We start from the raw sequence: 22,718 nt of genomic DNA, 5'->3' as shown, positions 1-22,718 counted from the left end.
CAGTACCCTCAAAACAAGCAAAAGTGGAAAACCTGATACAGAATTCAAACATAAACAAACCAAGACAAAAGACATCTGAAAAACCATCATGATTCATAAAGGTGCATGTTATTCAACTTTATTGATGTTTTAATGCAAAAAAGCTGTTAAATATTGAGTTACATGGACCAACACTACATCTATGATTGCAGTAAGCAAAGCTTACTAATTTTAATTAACATCATTAAATAGACCAAAACTGTGTGGTGTGTTAGAAAAGGTCACAAAAGTGTGTAGAAAAGTGTCTGAAAAAAGCGGACATTTTTAACATGACAAAATTGCGTAATTCACAATGTGAAAAAATTACAAATAGATCTTCAGGGTATGCTGAGTGTGAGGAATTCTCCTTACAAATGTCTCATAGCGTACTAGAATATTAATAAATTTAGTTTTCCTTTTCTTCTTCTGATGAACATGCTGCTTACAGAAGAGCAAAACTCGGTAACACTATATTTTACAGTCTACGTCTAAATAACTACTTAAATATTAGCTGGTAACTAATTATGCTTAAATAATAACAAAAGTCATTTGTAAGCAAGCTGAGAAATGCTTTATAAATGTGTTTTTAGCATGTATAATAAGATTTATATAAAGCATTTATTGACACACAATAAGACATTTATACAGAATTTCTACTTGTTTACAAACGATATGTTTCTATTTATCAGGGCTTTATTTACTGTTTGTTAAAAGATAATTGTTCTTCAGAAGCAGATGTTAAAACAAAGTGTTTCTCAAACCTTGGCAGATTATTTAGAGGCTTTCGTGTAAATGTCTTTTAAACAGATAAATTAGAATTTCCTGAAAAGTGGTGAATTTTTGGTCCTATATCTGTTTACACCCTGAAAACTGGTTGTGAATATTAGTGCAAACTAGAGTTAATGCCTATTACCAGCTTTTTATTAACGCTTCATACCCTGAACTATGCACTGTCCCCCTCGTTCTTGCAAAGCATCAGTATGCATAAAATCATTTCATGAAGTGCTCAAAAGGAGTGATATTCAGAATATCTTCTTCAAAGTTAGCCAAGGAGCAATCTCTAAACTGTATCCAACACCTCATTTTTTCATGGAACTGCCCTCCATTCATCAGTAACACGTAAATAATAATAAACATTAGTAATTAGTTGCCATATTTCCACAAATGTACCTGTTTTTGAGGTATATAAGCTAATTTTACTTGTTTATTTGGTGATTGTTCAGAAAAATGTACAACCATACAATTGTGTGAAAATATCTGTTCTTCATGCTTAAAATGTGAACACATCCTCTTCTACATATTTTAATACACAACTAATTACTATTTGCATAATTTTACATTATAAAATGTCCAAAAACTTTGTACGTTTTGCATATTTTTTAACACCCAATTATTTTCTATTTCATTTTACCTAAGATGAAAATTCTAATTGCTTTTAAATCCAACAATGAACCAGTTTATGCTTCATGGAATGGGTCCCCCATGTGGGAAGTAGCTACGTTTATAAAATGTTTAGCACATGTTCTACATAGAGGATGTGTCGACATTTGACCAGGTGTTCAAACATTTTCACACGCCTGTAATCATCTGCTTGGTGTTAGTGATTCTCTTTGGCTTGGAAGCAATGAACTAACCTGTTCCTGAGAGTGATCAAAGTAATAAAAAATTTAACCGTGGAAGGGTAATTCTGATTAATGGAGAGACCAGTTCCTGATCCAGACTGACCAAGGAGTAGACGCTTATGTCATCAAGAGGTGATGAACTTGCTGGAGCTGAGGGTGAGTCAGGATGAGTGAATGAGCCTGCTCTTTACCACGAGAGCAAGGGATCATCACTTTACCCACCAACACTGTTCCACACCTCCTCTTCTCTTCCTCGGCCTGAGGTTGGAGGGAAAATGAGAGGTGGAGTTGGAGAGAGAGAGAAAGAAAGATGTAATATTTAGAAACTAAACAAGGTATGTAGATTAAACAAAGGCTTAGCCTCAGACAGGATGTTTGTAATTAATAGACGTGTAGTTTTACCTTGATGAAAGGAGATGAGGGGAATGTGGCAAAATCTGAGCAAACCTGAGCCCCTGACTGCTGACTTACTATGTGCTCAGATACTTCACTCTGAGAGAGAGAGAGAGAGAGAGAACATATAATAACATGGCAAAACACAACAATCCCAAAAAATTGTTAAAAAAATGGTGTGTGTGTGTGTGTGTGCGCGAGAGAGAGAGAGAGAGAGTCACCTTCAGTTTGTCCAGAGCTTCACTGAGAGACTGCAATCTGGCCATCTGCTCTAACAGCTGAGCACTCGCACTTACTACAAACAACAAAATGGAAAATGATGCTCTTTGAAGCATATGTGCCACATTACAGGAGAGATCAAGTAAAAGCTCAGAATTTATATTCACACTGGTTAAATACCTGGGGTTTTTCCGGTGATGTCCACAACCCTGACCCCTGCACTCATTTTCAGCAGGTTGTTGAGGAGCAGGTCAGTTTTGCGATACAAAGATCCTGCTGCCCCCTCAGTCAGAGCACCCTCCTTAATTCTCTGAGACAAGTTCGGGGTGTTGAGAGGTGGAAGAGATGCCAGCTGAGCCTTCATCTTCTCAGCCTGCAAGAAAACAATCAGCAGATATGAAATTTATAAATAAGCAATTATACATTTAAAATATGTTGTTTCAAACCACTAAGGACATGGTGATTCAAAGAATGCACTGACATTTTTATGAAAATTTGAAATATAGCTTTTAAATATATTTCATATATTTAAACATAGTGTAAACACCTTTCTTTATACAGGGTACGATAGCAGAAATATTCAAAAATTATATTCATATATATTTATACAGCTAAGACCTGGGATTTCTGATATGGAAGTGACCACTCTTATTGCTTTAATAGAGCGGAATAAGAAGTTTATTAATGGTTAAAGAAGACTCCACATGTGTGTGTTTGTGTGACCTTGAGTCTGTAGTTTTCATTCTTCAAGTGTTTGATGGCGAGTCTCTGGACGTCAATCTGCTGCCTCATGAGCGGAGAATCCACCACCTGAACAGATCCAGATATACCTCCCACAATACCTCCTCCTGCACACACACACACACACACACACACACACACACACACACACACACACACACAGGCTTAAAAATATAAACCTCAATATTCACATAATTGTATTGCACTGCTATGTGCAAATATGTGAAATTTTGAATAGTTTGTGCACATATGTATGTATGTATGTATGCATATGCACGTGTGTATGCATCAGGTTTACCTGCTGCAGTTCCCGTAACAATGGAAGCGATGCCGGATGCTGGGGACCCGCGCACACCTTCAACAGCGACCCGTGTTTGGCTGCTGAGTCTCTGCTTTAGTTCCGCTTTCTCTGCCTCCAGCTGATCAATATCAGCCTGGAGAGCATCCATCGTCTCCTCAAACTCCCTTTTATTCACACACACACAGAAAATGAATTCATATAACACAGTCAAATGTTAATAACTCATGTTAATAATTCATGTACTCATATTCTGGTCCAAGTAAAATTCAGAAGTTAATGAGATGAACGCTGCAAATATATACCATCTCTTGTGCTCAAAATTAATTCTTCCATAGTATATTTTTTCTACATGTTTTCCTTCTCTCTTTCACACATATAAACACAAAACCCACTTCTCTTTCTTCTTCAGCAGAGTCAGAGCCTCGTCCAGTTTGGTTTGGATCTTCTCCACTCGTTCATCTGCATCTTTAGTGGATGTGTCCAGTTTCTTCTCCAGCAAACTCAGACGCACATTTGCCTCACTCAGTTCCTCTCCCTGAGAGAAAGAAGCAGAATATTTAGAATACATAAATTATAAATATAGTGAGATGGTGCGGTACCAATTGCATCACGGTCACACAGCTCCAGGGTCCTGGGGTCACAGGTTTAAACCCCACCTCAGGTCACTGTTTTTTCCACCCACAGTCCAAAAACACATAGGTGCACTGGTTGTTCAAGAGCATGTCGAGTTGAGAGAGACACAGCTGCGTCATGCCCTGTAATGGACTGGCGCCCAGTCCAGGGTGGGTTCCTGCATTGCACTCAATGAATCTTTGTAATCTCTAGACCCACAGTTAATCATAACAGGATGGAGAAAATAAAATAAAAAAAAGCCAAAAAACAGCAAAGAGCAATATGAGAGGGATTAATCTGACCTTGATTTTCAGTGATTTTTTGAGCTCCTTGATAACAGTCTCTCTGTCCTCCAACTTCAGACCCAGTCCCTCAGCATCAGTGATCTCAGCTCTCAAAGCAGCAGCTCGAGATTCTACAGGTGGAGGCTGGAGATACACAAACACACACATCAATAAAAGGTCAAGGACTAATTAAACTAATTCCTGTAAACGAGAATTTACCATTCTTCCACGATGTAATGTAGTATGTTAACAGTATGGCTATGGCTGCAAAGCATATATACCATGAAATATACATATCAAACATGCAAATATTAACTTTAATCAAATGCAGAAATACAGAAATTCTAACCACAGATATGTATTTATGTGTATATGATTGTATGCATGCACACTTTATTATTTTAGTTTTTTTGTGAGCCTGTGTCTTACCACTCGCTGGGGTTTCTCTGAGTCATACTCTCCCTCCTGCATGGCAGTGGCCATCTTGTTCATTGTTGCTATTACAGCGCTGCATGACTGACGCAGACACTCTTGAGGGTTCAGACCGTGAGAACCATAAACCTGCAACAGGATGATACTGATCATTATTATTTATTATTAAGTAGCTTTCATTAAAGTGGTAAACTACCAGTTACTTTAGCGATGATAATGAAAGTTTTTAATCCTAATTTATTTGATGCGTCTCAATGAAGTGGATGTGTGTGTTCACCTGTTCAACTGCTTTAAAGGTCAGGTCCTCCAGTTTGAGGGAGGAAAGGCCTTCCTGTTCAGCGAGGGGAGCAATCGTTTGAGCTCCAGCTGCTGCCACTTCTTGCAGAACAGCAAGTACTCTAGCCATCTGCTTCCTACAGTCCACCAGAACTTCACTTACCTGTATGAGGTATAACTCGGATTATTAACAAATTAACATGCAAAGTGATGATTTCTTCTTGCATGAGTGTTTTGTTAACATACCTGAGGCGGGTAACTGAGTGCTGCAGGAATTCCTGGAGCATCTGTGCCAGGCATCCTGCGGCGGATTTTCTTACAAAACTGACGTATATCTCCACAGGAAGTGTCCAAGTCCTTCAGTAGAAGGGTAAATTCTGTCCCTTCCTGTCCTGGCTGCAGGAAGGCCCGCAGACGACCAACCTCTGCCCCCATGCAGTCCAGAGCGCTCTGGATAAATTTAATATGATCAGCCAGCTGCACGGTGCAGTCTTCAGTCTGTTCCGCCAGGTGGATGCCATACAGTTGCTAGAACAGGAGAAAAAAAATTTACTCTTTCAAAAAAAAAAACAGATATAAAGTAAGATTTACAGTAGATTGGCTAATTTAAAAAAAAATTAACAGCCATAAAATCAAAGCAGAATTAGCTCATAAAAGTGCAAGCACTTTGCCACATCCTTGTTATTATGTGTCTGTGGTTACCTGGTAGTATTTGATGGCCTTGGTGAGTGGCTCCACTTGGACAGTTTCATCAAGCTGGTCTTTGTGAAGAAGATCAATGAAGAAGTCTAGACATCTCTCATGAACACTCATCTCAGAGAACAGTGTTCCCATTCGCTTATAGACCTCCACACTGCATTGATTTAGAGCCCTGAGAAAGTACACAAAAGAGCGAGAGGGAGGAAGCAAGCAAGCGAGAGAGAGAAAGAAAGAGAGACTAAATATTATAAATGTTATATCTATGTTGTAGGTCAAAGGACATCTGTTTCTATTGAACCCCACTGGAAATAAATTCAGTCATTTTTTCACAATCAACAATTTCAGTTAAAATGCTTCCATCACTTTGTTTACATATTAATACTGAATACACTGAATAATGGCTATATTTTTAAAAACCTTTAAAGTTCTCTTTTTATGAAAATGAGAGAAATGTTGCTATCACATCATTCATTTACAAAAACTCATCCAGAACCAAGAATGAGAAAATCTGAAATGAAATGAAAAATAAAAGTATGGATAGATAAATTTGGATTAATATTTCAGGAGTCAGTTTATTATACCCTTATCCTTACTTATCAAGCTATATTAAATAAATAGACTAACTGTGGCTCTGCAGGTTGACGCTAACTTGTAACGCACGTTGAATGTGTACGTGTGAATACATACTGCTCATATTTGTGCAATGTGGCCTGTAGGAGAGTGAGAGAGTAAACAAGTCCAGTGGCAAAGCTCTGCTGTTCTCCAGCTGGTCCTCGCTGTCCTGTCCTGTCCACAATATTTCCGTTAAGATCAAATTTCTCCTGAGCCTGTTTAATGATCAACTCAGCCTGTGAAGAAAGTGATCTTTTTTATTGTAATTATCAAGAGATGCAATTTTTATGACACATGTTAATGGAAAGGTTTACCAAGATTAATCAAACCCCATATATTATGTCATTAGTTATTATTAATCATCACTCATTAGTGTAAATCTGCATTTTCCATTACATAACATACAGCTGGTGAACATTCCTAATGTAGTTTTACCATTCAAAAAGCAGCTAAACGGTCATCTGCTCTGAAATCAACACAGCAATGCACCACCTCATACAACCCCACCCTCCAAACCCATTATGCTCAACCTTAGATGTCCCTAGAAGTATTGTTACCTTGCAGATGAGTCGGGGGATGAGTAGCAGGACCAAAACACAGTCATGATCTCCTCCATGTCTCAGGAATGACTCAGGCATAAAGGAGGTAAGCAAAGATACATGTCTGTTTGCCTGAGATACCTCCATCTTACGTAGCTCCATCTCTATGGCCTACACACAAACATAGTATTAACACAGTGCTTGAATTATCCTGGGATAAACGGAAACGTTTAAATTTCTTTCTCATTTAAATACCAGTACAATGCCTGAGTGTTTTATAAATGTAAAAAACTGGTTTGGAAACCCTTCACAGAATACTGTTTATTATGATTTATTTGCGATACTAATTACATAATAATCAGAAATGTACTTTTACTATATAAGGCACATTTAAAAAGCTACATATTCCCTCAGACACATACAAAGCACAGTACTAAGTATGTTAACATATAAGGAAAAGACTGAATTAAAAATTAAAGAACAGATAATCCCAGCCTTAACATGTTAAATGTATTTTACATGGGTATAGGTGTATCACAGCGGTGATACTTAGTACTAAAATCCTAAGACTGACATTCTGGGTTTTGAGAGGTTTTATCTGAGGGAACTATACCTTGGCGTAAGCTTTGGTTTCAGCAAATTTGATCTTAAAGTCGAAGAGTTCAGTGGGAGGCTGTTGCAGCTGCTCTGCTGAAGCACTCTGCTGACTGGTCAGCTCACGATTCACTTCCTGTTTATAGCACAGATGATGAGAGGAGAGAAAGAGAGAAAACATAGGAACAGCATTAGTTACTCTGTCCCTTTAATTTCACTATTTCTACCTGTAAAATCTACTGAGGACCATTTTACTAATAACGGTGTAAAGCAAAGATAATTATTAACGTGCTTTAAAATATCTGCGACTTGGATTCAATGCTACAGTATTAGCACTGATTTTAACTAATGATAATTATACATGCTCAACATTTTGTTTATCAAATTTCTTATGAAATGAAGCCTTTGTTCCTTTTTGGCTGCAGTAAGAGCTTATGAGAAGCATTTACCCTAGGTGCTGAAATATAGCAGCAATGATTTACTGCATACAGCCTTTAGTGAGGTCAGGCAATGAAGTAGGATGATTAGTTCTGGATCACACAAGTTCATCCCACAGATATTGAATGGAGTTCCATCACGCCAGTGAACACAGTCCCAGCTGCAAAATGTACTAATTATAAAGGTCTGTCTGCACAATTCTGGATCTTTCTTTGTGCCCCTGCCCCTCCTCTTTTACCTGCAGGTGAGCAGTGAGTTCTCTGTATTTATTGATAGTTTGCTGGTAATCTGCCACAGTCTCCTGAGCTGCCTCCACTCTTTTATTTGCCTCTCGAACCCGAGCTCCAGCAAGATCCAACTGCTCCCTGAGCTCCAGCTCAGTCTCCCTTGCATTCTCCTGCAGCTCGTCATTCATCTCATTCATTGCTTCCTAGGAGCCAAAAGTCATAGGACAGTGCAGAAATGATTAAAAATGGTGAGCAATAATTTTTGTTTCTGTGCTGTTGTAAAGACAAGAGTACACTGTCAGATCAGTTACTTCAGTCTGGTTTCCACTGTTTTATTTGCATTAACTGTGCAGCACCTTATTAGGGACCCACTATAATTAATAATGTGCTACTGCACTCAAAAGTAATTTTTTTCCATATGTCCCATGTTATTTATCTCTGTACCTTAGAAATTCATAAATATTTTCCTTTATATGAGATTCTTACCAAGTCACTGACAGTCTCTCTCATTTCTCTCACTTTTTCCTCCAAATCCAGATTTCTTCCAGTCAGAGTCTCCACCATTTCTTCTGCTCCCAGAGCAGCATCCACCTACAACCCACATATTATTATCAAGCATTTTTTTAAAGCTGCAATTTAGGGCAAATCATCATGAGCATATTCTTATTTAAAACAACATAAAACAATTGAGATACACATTCAGTTTTGGACCTGCTCTTTCAGCTCATCAATCGTGGCTTCAGCCTCTTTCATCTCTTCCTGCAGCTTCTCTTTCTGAACTCTCAGAGTCTCAAGCTCAGAGTTCTTCTTCTCCATCTGTTTCTGAAGTTTCAAATGCTCCTGCTTCTCTGATGCAGATAGATCCCTCATTCTGGACAACACCAAAGCATTTCATTGGAAGAGGCCAATGGAGTAAATAATGATTATAATAAGGCAGAATATTAATATTCCCATTATCTTGCAACATATTGTGACTGGCATTTGTCATGCCTTACATTAAAGAAACATCGTTTATATTGATAAGAATATTGAAATCATAATCTCTACTAAACTAAAGTTAACGCAAGTATCGACAACTCCAGGAGGAATCTGTCAAAGAGCTCACCTGACCAGAGCCTCTTTTAGCCGGCTGTTCTGTTCCTCTAGCTGCTTCACATGATAACTAGACGCTGCCCCATCTGAACCTAGGGAGGAGGCGAGGGAGAGAGAGATATTAGAAATTAAAAAGCCTACACAATCAGTCACACAGTACTATACATTCACTGGGGTGCTCTGAAAGTTACAATCACATTTGGTATATACATATCATACCAAAATGTACATATATATTCATTTTGCATACATACACCAAATAATTTCATAAATAGCTGGAATTGAACCTAAATGTTACATGCTCCAAGTCTATACCATTCCAAGCATAAACCCCGTCAATGTTGAACAGTTCTTTGTATATTTTCTCCACCTTTCTCCTCTATCTCATGTTTGAGGATCTCTAGGTCCATGGTTAACTCCTCCACTTTCTCCTTTAACCCCTCAACCTCTTGTTGCAGAGACTCAGCCCTCTCTTCCGCCATCTCTTTATCCAGTGTTGCCATCTCTATAGCGTCTGAAGTGTCTGCCATTTCCTCCATGTAACGTTCCTTTGCCTCCAGGGCTTCCTTAGCTTCCTATAAGCACAAAAAACATATGAACAAGTACAGAAACACAGCCACAAAAGTAACTTTTTTTCTTAATTTGGTACAATTATTTAGTATCTCCAGCATTTCTTCTATAATGAAGTGTGTTAATCAGGAGTGTGTTTTATTTTTCCTATAACAAGAGTATCTACTCTCCTGGGAAAGCTATAACCTAGATATTGGACATGTATGTGATAATAGTACTGAACCACATAACTATTAGCAAGGTCAGGTTCTAATGTCTGATGAGGTTTCTTCTTTTTCTTTTTCCTTGATATCGACACCTTATTGGTGCTCAGCTGGATTTAAGACCTGGTAATATTTAAAACTGCTTTGTGACAACACCAGATGTAAAAAGCTCTCCATAAACATAAAAACAAAACCTCTAAAAAGAATTTAATTTATATTTCCACTGCTCCACAGCCCAATACTAAAGGTTTTACAGCTACATTTTCTCATACAGATCCTTAAACTGACATCTAAGCATTTCAACCAGTGAAAATTCCCTTCAATTTCTTTCTTAAATTTAATTTAATTCTTAAATATTCTAGTTTGTTCCTCAAGTTCATCACAGGTCAAGCCTCTTGATTCTGCTGCCTGAAACACGAAAAAACAACCTCCGAACAAAGCAAAATCCCTGTGAATATGTATTAACATACAGTTCTGTGTGGTTTTGGTTTACTTGAGCTGTTCATGTTTCATAATGGTCTGTGTCTGATGTATTGTGTATTGTATACGTCTGTTATTGATGTAGCGTGCTTTGTTTTACCCTCTTGGCCTCTTTTAGCTGTTTCTGAAGCTCATTCTGCTGTTCCTGCATCTTGCTCTTCCACTCCTGCAACTGCTCCAGTTGAATTTTGTGCTTCTCCAGCTCCTTGAGCTTTGCCTTGTCTTCAGCTCGCTTCATTTTCAGAGTCTCCAGTTTCTCCTCCAGGTCCTTCACCTGAGCTCTCAGGGCCTCCTCCTCCTGAGAGAGAGAATAGCAAAAATTAGGAAAAAAGAAAAAAAAAAAAAACAAGAAGAGAGAAAGAGAGAACCATTCACTACAACATGGTTTAAATAAATGGAATTAAATGTGAACTTCTGGGTGATCTTCATGTGCAAAACAAACAGATATACCAAAGAGAGAGAGCATGCTCAAATGGAATGAGGGAATGTGAATTTTACAACGATTTAATAAATTAGTTCATTTTTCCAAAGTGTGATCCAATCCAAGCTCTTGACAAAAAGCCTCCCTTTAACCAAACTCACCTGTTTGGAAATCCCAGACTCTGCCTGTGGAACAGGACATGAAAGAATGATGAGATGGATAAGAAAAGAAGGATGGATTGTGTAAAACAAGAAAATGAATAAATGAGTTTTGTCTTGTTTTTTTTTTCCTTCAACAGAGTTGCCAACCAGCGGAGTGTTTACTTAAAGGAGAAATATGTAACACTTCACAGAATTGACCCCTCCACATCGCTAAAAATACCATGCCACAATCAAAAGTGAGCATCATTTCAATAAAATATCTACCTATCCTAGTGAAAGGCACCAAAAAAAAAATAAATAAATAAAAAAAACCCCGACACATTCTAACTCACTGGAATTAGAAGGGGTGATCTGGCCCCTATAATATTTAAAAACACTTTAAGCTTTATAATGCTCTGTATTCATAATCTGCACGACCATTGTGGCAGGTTGCAATACATCACACGAAGTGTATGTTTTTGTATAAAAAGGAGGTATACAGATCTGAGGGTTAAATTATTATCTTCAGAGACATCTCACCTTGGTGGAGGTTGCATGGGAAGAGCCTCCAGGGGTTCCGCTGGGCTGTGGCATTATGGGAGCACCCAGTGCAGTTTGGGAAGGTGTAGCAGGCTCATTCTCCGTCAAATCAGGAACAGATCCAAGAGCAGAGGGACGACCAGTCTAGATAATAGATAGATGGATAGAAAATCTAATAAATATTTCAGCCTAATAGAAAGAACAGTGACAAAAGAAACATGAATAAATAAATACACACTACCATTTAAAATGGATATAAAAAGTGTCACAGTGCTATTTCCAGTGTGTTATAAGCAAAGGTACTCCATATATTGGTGAACCCTGTATCTTCATCCCATTGAACTTGAAGGTGAAACACAAAAAAACCCCACCCTGTGCAAACTATACAGTGCGAGAACAACATGCCTTTTCCACCAACAGCAAACGTGCTTTCTTTACAACCTTATGAAAGATCGCTGTCCAGTTTATTCATGAAGGGGCATTTTAGAGTATGGAATAATAACAGAACTAAACATTCAACATTTAATAATAAATTATAATAATAATAAATTAGGGCGGCACATTTTTTTATAAAAAAAACAACAACATTTTATTATAAAATTTTAAGATTAATACTTTTTTACATAGTGGATCTAAATTTGTGCTAGACTGTAGCGCACACCACAGTTTTGACTTCAACGGTTTTTGTATTGTATAATACAGGTTCCACCAAATAAAACCTCGACGGATGGTAGAAGTAAAGCCAAAGAAACTAGAAAGAAGGCAGAATTGATAGATTAGTTAATTTAAGTGAATAACAAAAGGTTGAAAAAAAATAAGTTTGGTAAAAACACGAGGCAGTGATTGGAGACAGAAAACTCTAGAACTGTATTAGAAACTAGGCTAAAATGCCATCCCTTATTAACAGGGAACAGGAGAGCTGAACCTGAGAGGGACCTACAGAGGCCAAACTGACAAAAAAAAAAGAAAGTTATGTTTGAAAGTTTTATATTTTAAGCAAGGCTGGTGCATTTATTACAACAATATCTGGGTCCACAACTTGATAAGGATGTTATTAATCCGACAGGAAACAACTTCATATTTTTCCAAAACCTGGTTAGTAATGGTTTATCACAATAATGATCACTGTCATATCACCCACCTTTAGTATGATATTTGTTTGTTATTATGGTACTATAATTCCATGCATGTTAAATGTATTTCTGTAGCCCCTTCAGAACTGCGCTGGACCACCACCGTGTTTTCACAACTTTTTTGGGTGGTTTTGGAACATACCATAAGGAGGGAGGGGAAGGAGGATGAGTATGAAAGTCGACCGGGAGCACTCCACTGCACATGAATAAACACCATGAGCCCATATTCACAAACTTATAGCCTAGCTTTTGTAAAGAAATATTGCTCTTTCTATTCATTGTAGTTATAGTATTTCATTGAAGCTAATTAAGAATTATGAAAAGATGAATCGTGCATGTGTTGGGTGTGGATTTTACTCGTCTGACATTAACACAAATACAGTGCAGAGAACATGCTTCATTGCCTTAATATTTGTCAAAATGACCGTTAAGTACATCATATTTGTATTCAGTGCTGTTTGCCCACACATTGCTATTATTAAAGCTTTCTAGAGATTGATTTACAAGCCACTTCCACGCTAATCCAGATACTGTTGTTTTTGTTTGTGTGCGTCTGTCTTCAAAACTATATTCCTCTGCACCATCAGGATTTTTGAAAATATCTCAGTCCACACCACAGCACAAAAAAACAGACCTCTACATTTCTGCATCTCCTTCTATATAAGGCTGCAGCAGTTCACTCTGAGGCATGTGATGCCCATTGACATTTTCCTTAGCTGTTCTTCAGCAATAACAATGTTTTTCTCAGATTTGTCCACTGGGGATGTTTATAAAAAGTTGAAATTTTGTTGATGTAATACACCATTTTCATGTGGATGGGAAACCACAAAGCAGACACATTTAATTCTCAATATTTGTATTCACGTAGACAGGGTTTCAGTTATTTAAAAAAATTTGCAGCCACATCTCAAAAGTTAATTCTCAGAAAACAGTTAAACATTTTCTTATTCTCACAATCCAAGTTGAGGTCTGGGCTCTGTGGGTTTATCAGTCCATTTTATAGAGAAAAACCAGGAGCTTCTTTGTTTGAGTTTATTCTTCAGTGTCATTTTCTTTTTCAAAGTTATTACCTGGAGAGATCCACATATTTTGAGTCCCCTGTTCTACAGTGGAAAGATGAACACAAACTGTGGATATGTTCGGATCAGAAGCCAAGTGTGGAGCTTGGTATTTTTTTTTTTGTTGTTTCTCTCACAGTTGAAAACTTCAAATGGTGTTTATCCTATGGAAAGGGACCAGGTTTTGTTTGGTGGTTATGGGTCCTATTTTCTTTACAATGATTCTTTTTTTATTTTTGAACTCCAGTCTTCATTATGCTTTCCTCTCTTTTATATCTAATCTTTTCACAAATAGCTCCTGCATGTCTTGTAATTAATGGTCATTTTGACTGGAAATTAAATCAAGGAAGCATACTTTATGACTATATTTTGGAACAGATTGCAGTGAAGACATACATTTGTGAATATTGTTTAGAACATTATATTTTCCAGCATCCTCAGCTGATGGGTTAGGGCTCACCTTTGTACTACGACGCACAGCTGACTGAAGGAGGATAGGAGATTTGTGAAGAAAACACAGGAGAACACACAGAGGAGGGGCAGGGAACAAGGGAATGCAAAAGGAGCGTAGAAAGCAAGAGAGATGCAAGCAGGACAGAGGGAGTAACAGCAAGAAAGAGGATATAGAAACAGGACAAAATTTAGGGAGAGAGACAAAAGCCAAGCATTTCAAAGGCAGAAAAATCACAGAGACAATGTTAAGTGTTAATAATAACAACAATACAGGAAACTCATTTAAAAGACATAGCAAATGGGAACATTCTGACAACTTGTAAAACCACAAGTTTCTCTATAATTGGTACTCAACAACACACACTCCCTTAATTTATCTGTAACTCAAACACTGAATTATAGGGAAATTAGTGAAATGTCAGTGTAATTCCGTTTAAATTATATGGAATATTATATTTATTCTGATGGTTTATGGAACAAAAGTGTAACTCCTTACCACAAATTAAAAATGATAAACCCATTTAAACACTCTCTGTTTGTGTCATTTGTAATGCACAAACCTTTCAGATACTCATCGCCATGGAAACAGATAATGGAAACAACAAGTGTAATTATGGCCAAAACCATAAAAAAATATCAGCAAGCAAACTGGGACAATATGGACTGGTAACGTGTGGAAATGGATAAAAGAAATGTTTTCACCAAAGATATCTAAACGACAGGAAAATATATTTATAAAAATGAAGGTAATTTTATAGACTTCTGTAAATAAATAAGTAAAATGACAGATAATTAAAAAGTGACCAAAACCCCAAAAAACTGTCGCATTTCTGTACCTTCCTTGCAGTTGGAGTCTTTTACATCATGTTGGGGGAAAAAAGAACAAGGAGAAAAGTAGACACATACAAGAGAATAGATCCTCAGTCAGTTTTAAGTCTTAAATGAGAACAGAGAACAAATGACTGGAGGATTGCAGGAGCAACTAAAGAAATGGAAAGGGAAAAGGGAAAAGATGAGCATACCTGCTTTATTCCTTTTCCTGGGGTTTCTTGAATTTCTGTAAAATAAGAAAAAAAAACATTGTTATTTTAAGTGCTTAATTGTACTCTTAATTTTTCCAGGTAGCCTACAATTCCAATGTCTTGAGAAAATACTCTGTAAAGACATTTAAAAGACATGAAAGCATTTATTCAAACTGAGAAGTTACAAATTCTGCCTGTATATCAGTATCGTACAAAAAGGTTCAGATTAAACCTAATGTATAAAAACTTTTCTGCCATGCAAACTAAATACAGTAATACCTTGACTTACGAGTTTAATTCGTTCTGTGACTGAGCTCGTAACTTAATCTGCTCGTATATTAAATTAAATTTCCCATTTAAAATGAATTGAAATGCTATTAATCCGTTCTAGCTCCTCAAAAAACACACCACATTTATTGTTACGTGTTTTTAAATAAGGAAACAATTACGTTATAAATAAATAATATTGGATAAAAACATAATAATACACAAAAAATCAGAATGTAAAGAAATAAATTGGTTCTATTAAGTGTTTTTACCTTGAATGTCAAATGAAGATTCTGGCAGAGGTGGAGGAGACTGGGGGAGTTTTTCATTTCGTGCTCAATTGCTCAGTTTAACTTAACTTACTCGCTATACACTTAATGCTTCAATGCTACATAAAACAGTGATACAACAGAGATGCTTGCATGGCAAAATAACCAAGTGAAGTGAACTCTTGCTGGGCCACGTAGTAGCGGGTGGCGTAAGCTCACTCGCTCATAACTCAGATCTTGGTTTGCATCATAAAGCAAAAGAAATCAACCGAGCGATGGCTCGTTTCTCGGAAAATTAGTAAGTTGACTCACTTGTAAATCAAGGTTTCACTGTATTCCTTTAATTCTGACCTTATTACAATTATATAACAATAATAAATGATGTTCATGACATTTATTCTTCATTTACAGGAATAATTATGATAACATCAATGTGTTACCTTTCCGAGGCAGTCTGGAGACACCTGACTCAGGTGTGTCTGGAGATGTAGCAGAGCTTCCACCTTCTTCAATCAACTGGATCTGAACATAACGTAAAGACAAAACATCTCAATATGATACACACAGAGAAGGGTGGGTTATATTTAGTAATATATTTGTATTTTTGGTTAAAAAATGGATTGGTGCATTTTCTGAATATTTTCAAATGGTAATACTTTTTCTCCTGCTCATGATTATTAGTGACTACAGGAATCTACTATTTACTTCATTCTGAATAAATATAGTTTCTAATTCCCTTCACTGTGTGTAATGTGATGCTGTGTGTAACAGAATGGTGTGTTACTTCTGTGCTGCTTTGTGATCGGGTCCCACTTCTAACTTTGGAAATTCAGCTTTTTATTTAAGCCAAAATTATCCAAAAATCAGAACAACAGACTGGTGCCCACTGCAGTTCCTGTGCTGATAGATACTAGATGTTTGGAGATCCACTAAATACACCTCACTCTTTAATCACCTTAATGAGCTTCAAATGATCAAACTTTTGTCCAATACCTCAAGCTGTTTTTAGAAAGGTACTTTTTACATTTCCTGCATTAATAATATTTCCCAATATTTTGGGGCTTAGTGTTGGGGATGGATAGTGTTGTTTTAATGCTATATTTTATTATGTGCATGCTTTTACAGTCTGTCCTCACCTGGGACTGACGTACGAAAATACCATGATTCTCTTTGCAGGTGAAGTATGTTTTCCCCTGCACAGTGCCATCATTCTTGCCCTTTGGTTCGTCAAGTATGACACCGACCCATTTCCCAGAGGCGAAGAGAGTGGCTCCAACATATGCGACAGTGCCCCGTTGGCCTTTACCAATCACCTCTACCAATGATCCCACTTTTGCAGGTTTTGCTCCTCCATCAGCACTCATCCTGCTTATCACTCCACTGGATAGCTTAGACAGACAAAGAGAGAGAGAGGATTTTTTTTTAATCTGAGATTTTATAATTTATTTGAGAGAGAAATAATGCAGACATTTTATAGTATATCAGAGCATTATTTAATCCAAATAAAGAGAAATAAGGGAGAGAGTAGAAAGGGGGAAAGAGTTCTTCAAGACTGTTCTCAGACAAGAAAAATACTGAAAAACTTTGAGAGAAACAAGAAAAACTATTTTTAAAAAAAATCAGTAGCACACTTGCCCTGAGGGAGAGATAGGCTGAACATCACATGCTGAAATTGCCTGACCACAACACACACACAAACACATACACACCTCACAACAACATCTTAGTCTGCTGCTCCTTTAACACCACTATAAAATTAAATATGTAACATTAAAATATGCATAGTTTTTCTGTGACAATTTTCTTCAGTTGATACAAATTCTAAAAAAGATGTGAGAGGATCCTCTTTCTGCACTTGAATGTTTGCCATATGAACATTTCAGCAAAAACAACTTTCTTCATACAGGTAAAATACAACAGTAAACCCGTGCTTAAGAAAACTGGACGAATGCAGAACAAATGAAGCTTTCACATAACGGACACAGTGAGTATACATTTATAATACTGGATAAATGTTTCATGGCTGGGTCAAATAACAGATTTTGTTTGATAAACTGGACTATTATTTATAAAGATAAGATATATGATCAAAAAAAACAGTAGACACAAAAATGTAAATGCTGTTCATTAATAAGCAAACCACAACAGAGGCATATTGTACAGAATAAAAAATGGGTAAACTTACTTAAAATTGAATAAAAGAAAAAAATCTCTCTTTTGTAACACTTACTCTGGGTGTGCATGAGTTCCTCCTGGCCAACGACATGCTGCTGTTATGTTATGATAGATTTACGGACTGAAATAAATTAAATATCTACTCTCCCCTCTTTTAAAACTGCTCAGTAAAGAGGGAGGAGAAAAGATGATCTGCACAAAGAGCTCAGTTAGGATTCTACTTCTCTTTCTAGTTGGTAAGACTCAGTATTGTGGAATATACAATAAACAGAATATACATACTGAGACAATAACTTGTAATTGAAGAAAAGTCCAACAAAAGTAGTATGCAAAAATTGGCCATTTTGACCTATATTGCAGTTGAAAAGCATTATTTATATACAATAAACCTTTATTTCCCTCAGCGCATCCTTGAGGCTTAAATAACGTATGATACAATTCCATTTGCAGGTCTTGCGATTTAAAATGAGTCTTTACAGACTAGTATTTCACACCCTATATGATCAATTCTGAAAGTTGTATTCCCAAGACAATATCAAATACCCATATTCAAACAGCCAAGGTTTTTTTTCCTACTAGCGGGTGTGGCTTCTAACAGCTGGCCAGCGGTGGAGGTGTGGGTGGAGATAGAACATTATTTTTATTAATTTATTTATTTATTGCTGTAAAACTGCTGCTAATCAAAAACACGTCTTCTGAACAAGACATAAATAATTAGCTAATGCTGAGATTAACCATAATTCTGTTAATTCTGGTATTCAAATTTGAGTTTATGAAGTGTAGTTTAACACTACTTATTCTTAAATATAAATTAAGTATAAATGGTTGGCAAAATTATACCTTTATTTCAAACTTTCTACTCAGAATTTTGAACGTTTCCTTCAGAAAATGAACAGCTAAATGGAGGCTTGTTGTAAACGCTTATGTTGGCTTTTACATTTATGTTGAAAACTCTTGTCAATTTTATGGAATAAGGTTATAAAACCACTGCTTTGTAATCACTGCTTTAATTGACTGTTTATTTCTGTTTGTATTGACATTCTTGGATAAGGTTAATGATGATATAAAATAAGCTAGCTATCATTAACGTTTCCAACCACTGCTAACATTATTTACAAACATCTTCCCTCTATTTAATGTTGACAACTACCCAAAATAGCTTAAAACTGAGTGATATAAGAACATTTAGATATCAATTACGTTTATTTCTTTATAAAATATTTTCTTCGTGTATGAGAGTAACAAGAGGCAAGTAGCTAATACTGATGTCTCTGTGAAGGAGCTAGCTCCACATTTATAAAATATTTGTATACTTTCCTGTGCATAAATACTGATTTTGTACCCCGAGGTAAAATAAACATATAACTTAATTAAACTATTACCTGTAAAATATCGCTGGTAAATCTTTTGGTTTCTGCAGTTTTTGTCTGTTTCTTCAGCACAACAAAGCTAACAGCAGCAACTCAGCACAACGCCACAACATCATTTGTATCAACAATGCGTAGAGAATACGCAGAACAATGCGCAGAACACTGTCACGGCAGTGCTGCTGGAGATTAGATCCTGTTTTACCCTCAGTGACCACAACTGCACAACACAAAGTAACACAACTGACGAGCAGAGTGAAAGAGGATATAGCAGGTGGCATAGAAATACAGCTTTTCTTAGTCGCTTTGGAGCATTTCTCGAATCATCATTTATATTTGCACAACATTATGTAAATTTCTCAAAATATTTCGCATAAACAGCACTACAGAGTGGATTGCTGACTAATGCCTGTTACTTGCTCTTTAGTTCATGTCCCAGAATCATGTATTTGTGTCAATGAACATGTCAGTGTTATCAGAATGACAAGACCTTATTTTATTGTTTACGAACAATATCATTAAATATCATTAAACCTGTAAGTGTTTTCTGAATGTTTTGATGAAAGTGATAAAAAATCACTTGGCTGCACTTTTACTGTGAGGTACATGTAAAAATTACAGCATTAGACATTACTGTATGTGGGAAATTGATTAAAAGAAACTGGACAAAATTCATGCTTTGTACTCTTTGTACTGTAGGTCAAAGACTGACCATCTCATTATCATACAGGAAAGAAAGAGCAGGTGGATCAGTGATTGATCTAAAGCTCCAAACTTGCCCCTAAACTATAAACAAATACTATTTAAAGTTTATTCTCTGTTAGTGGTATTTTTCATAGTTTTATAAAATTGTCCTTTTAATAATTAACTATATTTGGAATTAAAGTTACAGAAATGAGATAACACAAAGGGGCCTTTATTTTAAAATTGCATATAAGAATGCTTGGATAATAGATGATTGACACATTCAGGTGTTGTACTATAATTTGTACATGAAATTGGTGAAGCATTCCTTTTTAATAAATTTGATATAAAATTGATAGAAATGTCATCATTTAAGAGCATGATTGATTTCTTGATTTCTTCACTTATGGCTTTTCTTTTGAAATCATTTATTTAGGTGAGTAAGATGCAGAAAGGTAGCGCAGCAGGTGGGTGTCCCAGTCACACAGCTCCAGGAACCTGGAGGTTGTGGGTTCGATTCCTGCTCCGGGTGACTGTCTGTGAGGAGTATGGTGTGTTCTCCTTGTGTTTGCGTGGGTTCCTCTGGGTGACTGTCTGTGAGGAGTTTGGTATGTTTTCCCTGTGTCCGCATTGGTTTCCTCCGGAAAGTTGGTGGATGGATTGGCCACTCCAAAGTGTCCGTGGGTGTGGTGTCTGACTGTGTGTGTTGCCCTGTGAAGGATTGGCGCCACCTCCAGGGTGTATTCCCGCCTTGCGCCCAATGATTCCAGGTAGGCTCTGGACCCACCGCGACCCTGAACTGGATAAGCGGTTACAGATAATGAATGAATAAATGAAGATGCAGAATATAAGGTACCAATTTCTTTCCCAGTAAACAAGGAACTTCCCTGGATGTTCAAAATAGGTCTAAAAGTAGTCTGTCCGTCAAGGAAATATTTTAAACGTCAAAGGACGTCACACGGTGACCAATCGATAACGTCAGTGGACGTCCAAAATGCGTTTTATACAAGTAATTTATTTTGGGACCAATTAAAAAATGTCAATGGACGTCCAAAATACGTCTAATAGTCGTCTTTTCAATGTCTGTGTTTGGACGTCTTTTCAAATTTCATTTTCAACCTTAAGAGAACGTTGATTAGATGGCAGTCATTACGTTATTTCAACATTGAATCAAAGGCTAAATGTTTACTGGGTTCCATGTTAATACCACTACTGTCTGGAGCCTACCGGAGGGGTCGTCAGTCTTTCGCAGGGCAACACACATTCACTCACACATACACTTTTGAGTTGCCAATCCACCTACCAATGTGTGTTTGTGGACTGTGGGAGGAAACTGGACCACCCGGTGGAAACCCACATGCTCACGGGGAGATCACACCACACTCCTCACAGACAGTCACCAAGAGCGGGGCTCGAACCCATGACCTCAGGACCCTGGAGCTTTGTGACTGCAACACCTATTGCACCAAAATCATCCGCACGATTAACCTAAGCATGTGCTATTTATCCCAAATAAACGAGAAACAGCTTTAATGAAGTGCACAAATACCTACATTATGTGGGGTTTGAACAAGTAATTTTGAGAAACTCAATACTGATCTGAGAAATGCTCCAAAGTGACTGAGAAAAACTGTAAAAATTAGGACTGTGTACACTACAAAATATTAATATTTTAGGTCATATATATTTCTAATGTCATAAAGCACAGATATTTATATCTGTTTTTATGTATAAATAAATGCAACATACTACAAAGATACAAACGTTTTATTCAGTTTGCTGACACTGAAGCAAGGGGCACTTTACTTTGTTTGCAATGCTGCCATCTTGTGTTCACTTATGATTCAGAAGAAAGCGGTTAATGTGCTATTCATGATTAATGCTATTTTTTCGATGCGAAACACCTCATGGATTTCGCTTGTAACCCACACACTCACTACGCACTCACAAGAGGCTCTATTTGTCACATTGTGTAATCGAGCGATTGCTCCACTTAGGGATTTATTCATTCATACATTTTCTATTAATCATCCTGTTCAGTATCGAGGTTGTGCTGGAGCCTAACAGGTGTTTCATTGTACGCAAGGCAGGAACACGTGCTGGACAGGGCACCAGTCCATCCGAGGGCATCACACACTCACCCAGTCACTCATATTTGGGGACAATTTTGAACAGCCAATTTTGAACAAACCTGCATTTGGACTGTGGGAGAAACCAGAGCACCTGGAGGAAACCCACACAGACACGGGGAGAACACACCATACTCCTAACAGATAGTGACCCAGGGCAGGGATTGAACCCATACCCCCAGGACCCTGCTCATGACAGTCTTTTTCTTCTTCTTCTTCTCCTCCTCCTCCTCCTTCTTCTTCTTTTTCTTCTTCTTCTTCTTCTTCTTCTTCTTCTCCTCCTCCTCCTCCTCCTTCTTCTTCTTCTTCTTCTTCTACTTCTTTTATTCCATTTGATCCTTTTCATGTTTGTGGGCACAATTAACTTATATTATATTATATAATTTAACATTTTAAGTCATGAATGTTTTTGAAAGTAATATGATATATAATTTAATTTCAATTTTGTATTTTTAATTTTTTGTTTTACCTTATATTTATGTCTATAGATGCACTACAGCAAAATGTAGAAAAGTAATAATCTCTGTAGGTCATTTATTCATACTCTGAGAAACGGGGGTGTTTGTTTTTATTGTGTTTGAAATGCTGCCTCCTTGAGGCCAATTATGAGATTACACTCAGCCCTTTTCCACAAAAAAACAGACAAATAGAATATAATGACTATGTACAGACTGGATATATCCAGAATATTCAGTATAAACCTGTATG

General features: G+C 37.0%; 1 protein-coding gene across 6 annotated transcripts; it reads right to left on the bottom strand.

The window, feature by feature from the left end:
• Positions 1–5: 5 nt before the first annotated feature.
• dctn1a (dynactin 1a) lies at positions 6–19,369 on the bottom strand. Of its 6 annotated transcripts, XM_066659632.1 has the most exons (30): positions 19,213–19,369; positions 16,792–17,043; positions 16,096–16,177; positions 15,120–15,154; positions 14,934–14,951; positions 14,105–14,128; positions 12,729–12,782; positions 11,454–11,597; positions 10,935–10,958; positions 10,453–10,650; positions 9,470–9,674; positions 9,113–9,191; positions 8,719–8,878; positions 8,494–8,598; positions 8,019–8,210; positions 7,362–7,478; positions 6,767–6,919; positions 6,285–6,445; positions 5,601–5,769; positions 5,145–5,426; positions 4,900–5,061; positions 4,620–4,751; positions 4,209–4,334; positions 3,687–3,829; positions 3,292–3,458; positions 2,976–3,100; positions 2,433–2,625; positions 2,255–2,328; positions 2,043–2,132; positions 6–1,898 (listed from the first exon to the last, which is right to left on the bottom strand). In XM_066659632.1, exons 2-30 carry the CDS (start codon positions 17,017–17,019, stop codon positions 1,758–1,760), a joined length of 3,783 nt encoding a protein of 1,260 aa, XP_066515729.1. In that variant the 5' UTR covers positions 17,020–17,043; positions 19,213–19,369; the 3' UTR covers positions 6–1,757. The 6 variants fall into 6 exon arrangements, with proteins under 6 accessions (XP_066515729.1, XP_066515730.1, XP_066515731.1 ...); XM_066659633.1 differs by lacking the exon at positions 10,935–10,958; XM_066659634.1 differs by lacking the exon at positions 12,729–12,782.
• Between the last annotated feature and the right edge of the window lie 3,349 nt (positions 19,370–22,718).

This window comes from Hoplias malabaricus, chromosome 2 (assembly GCF_029633855.1).
Source record: "Hoplias malabaricus isolate fHopMal1 chromosome 2, fHopMal1.hap1, whole genome shotgun sequence".
In the NCBI taxonomy this organism is placed as follows: domain Eukaryota; kingdom Metazoa; phylum Chordata; class Actinopteri; order Characiformes; family Erythrinidae; genus Hoplias; species Hoplias malabaricus.
Note: the sequence above shows the minus strand (reverse complement) of the source record. Positions and strands in the feature narration are given on the sequence as shown.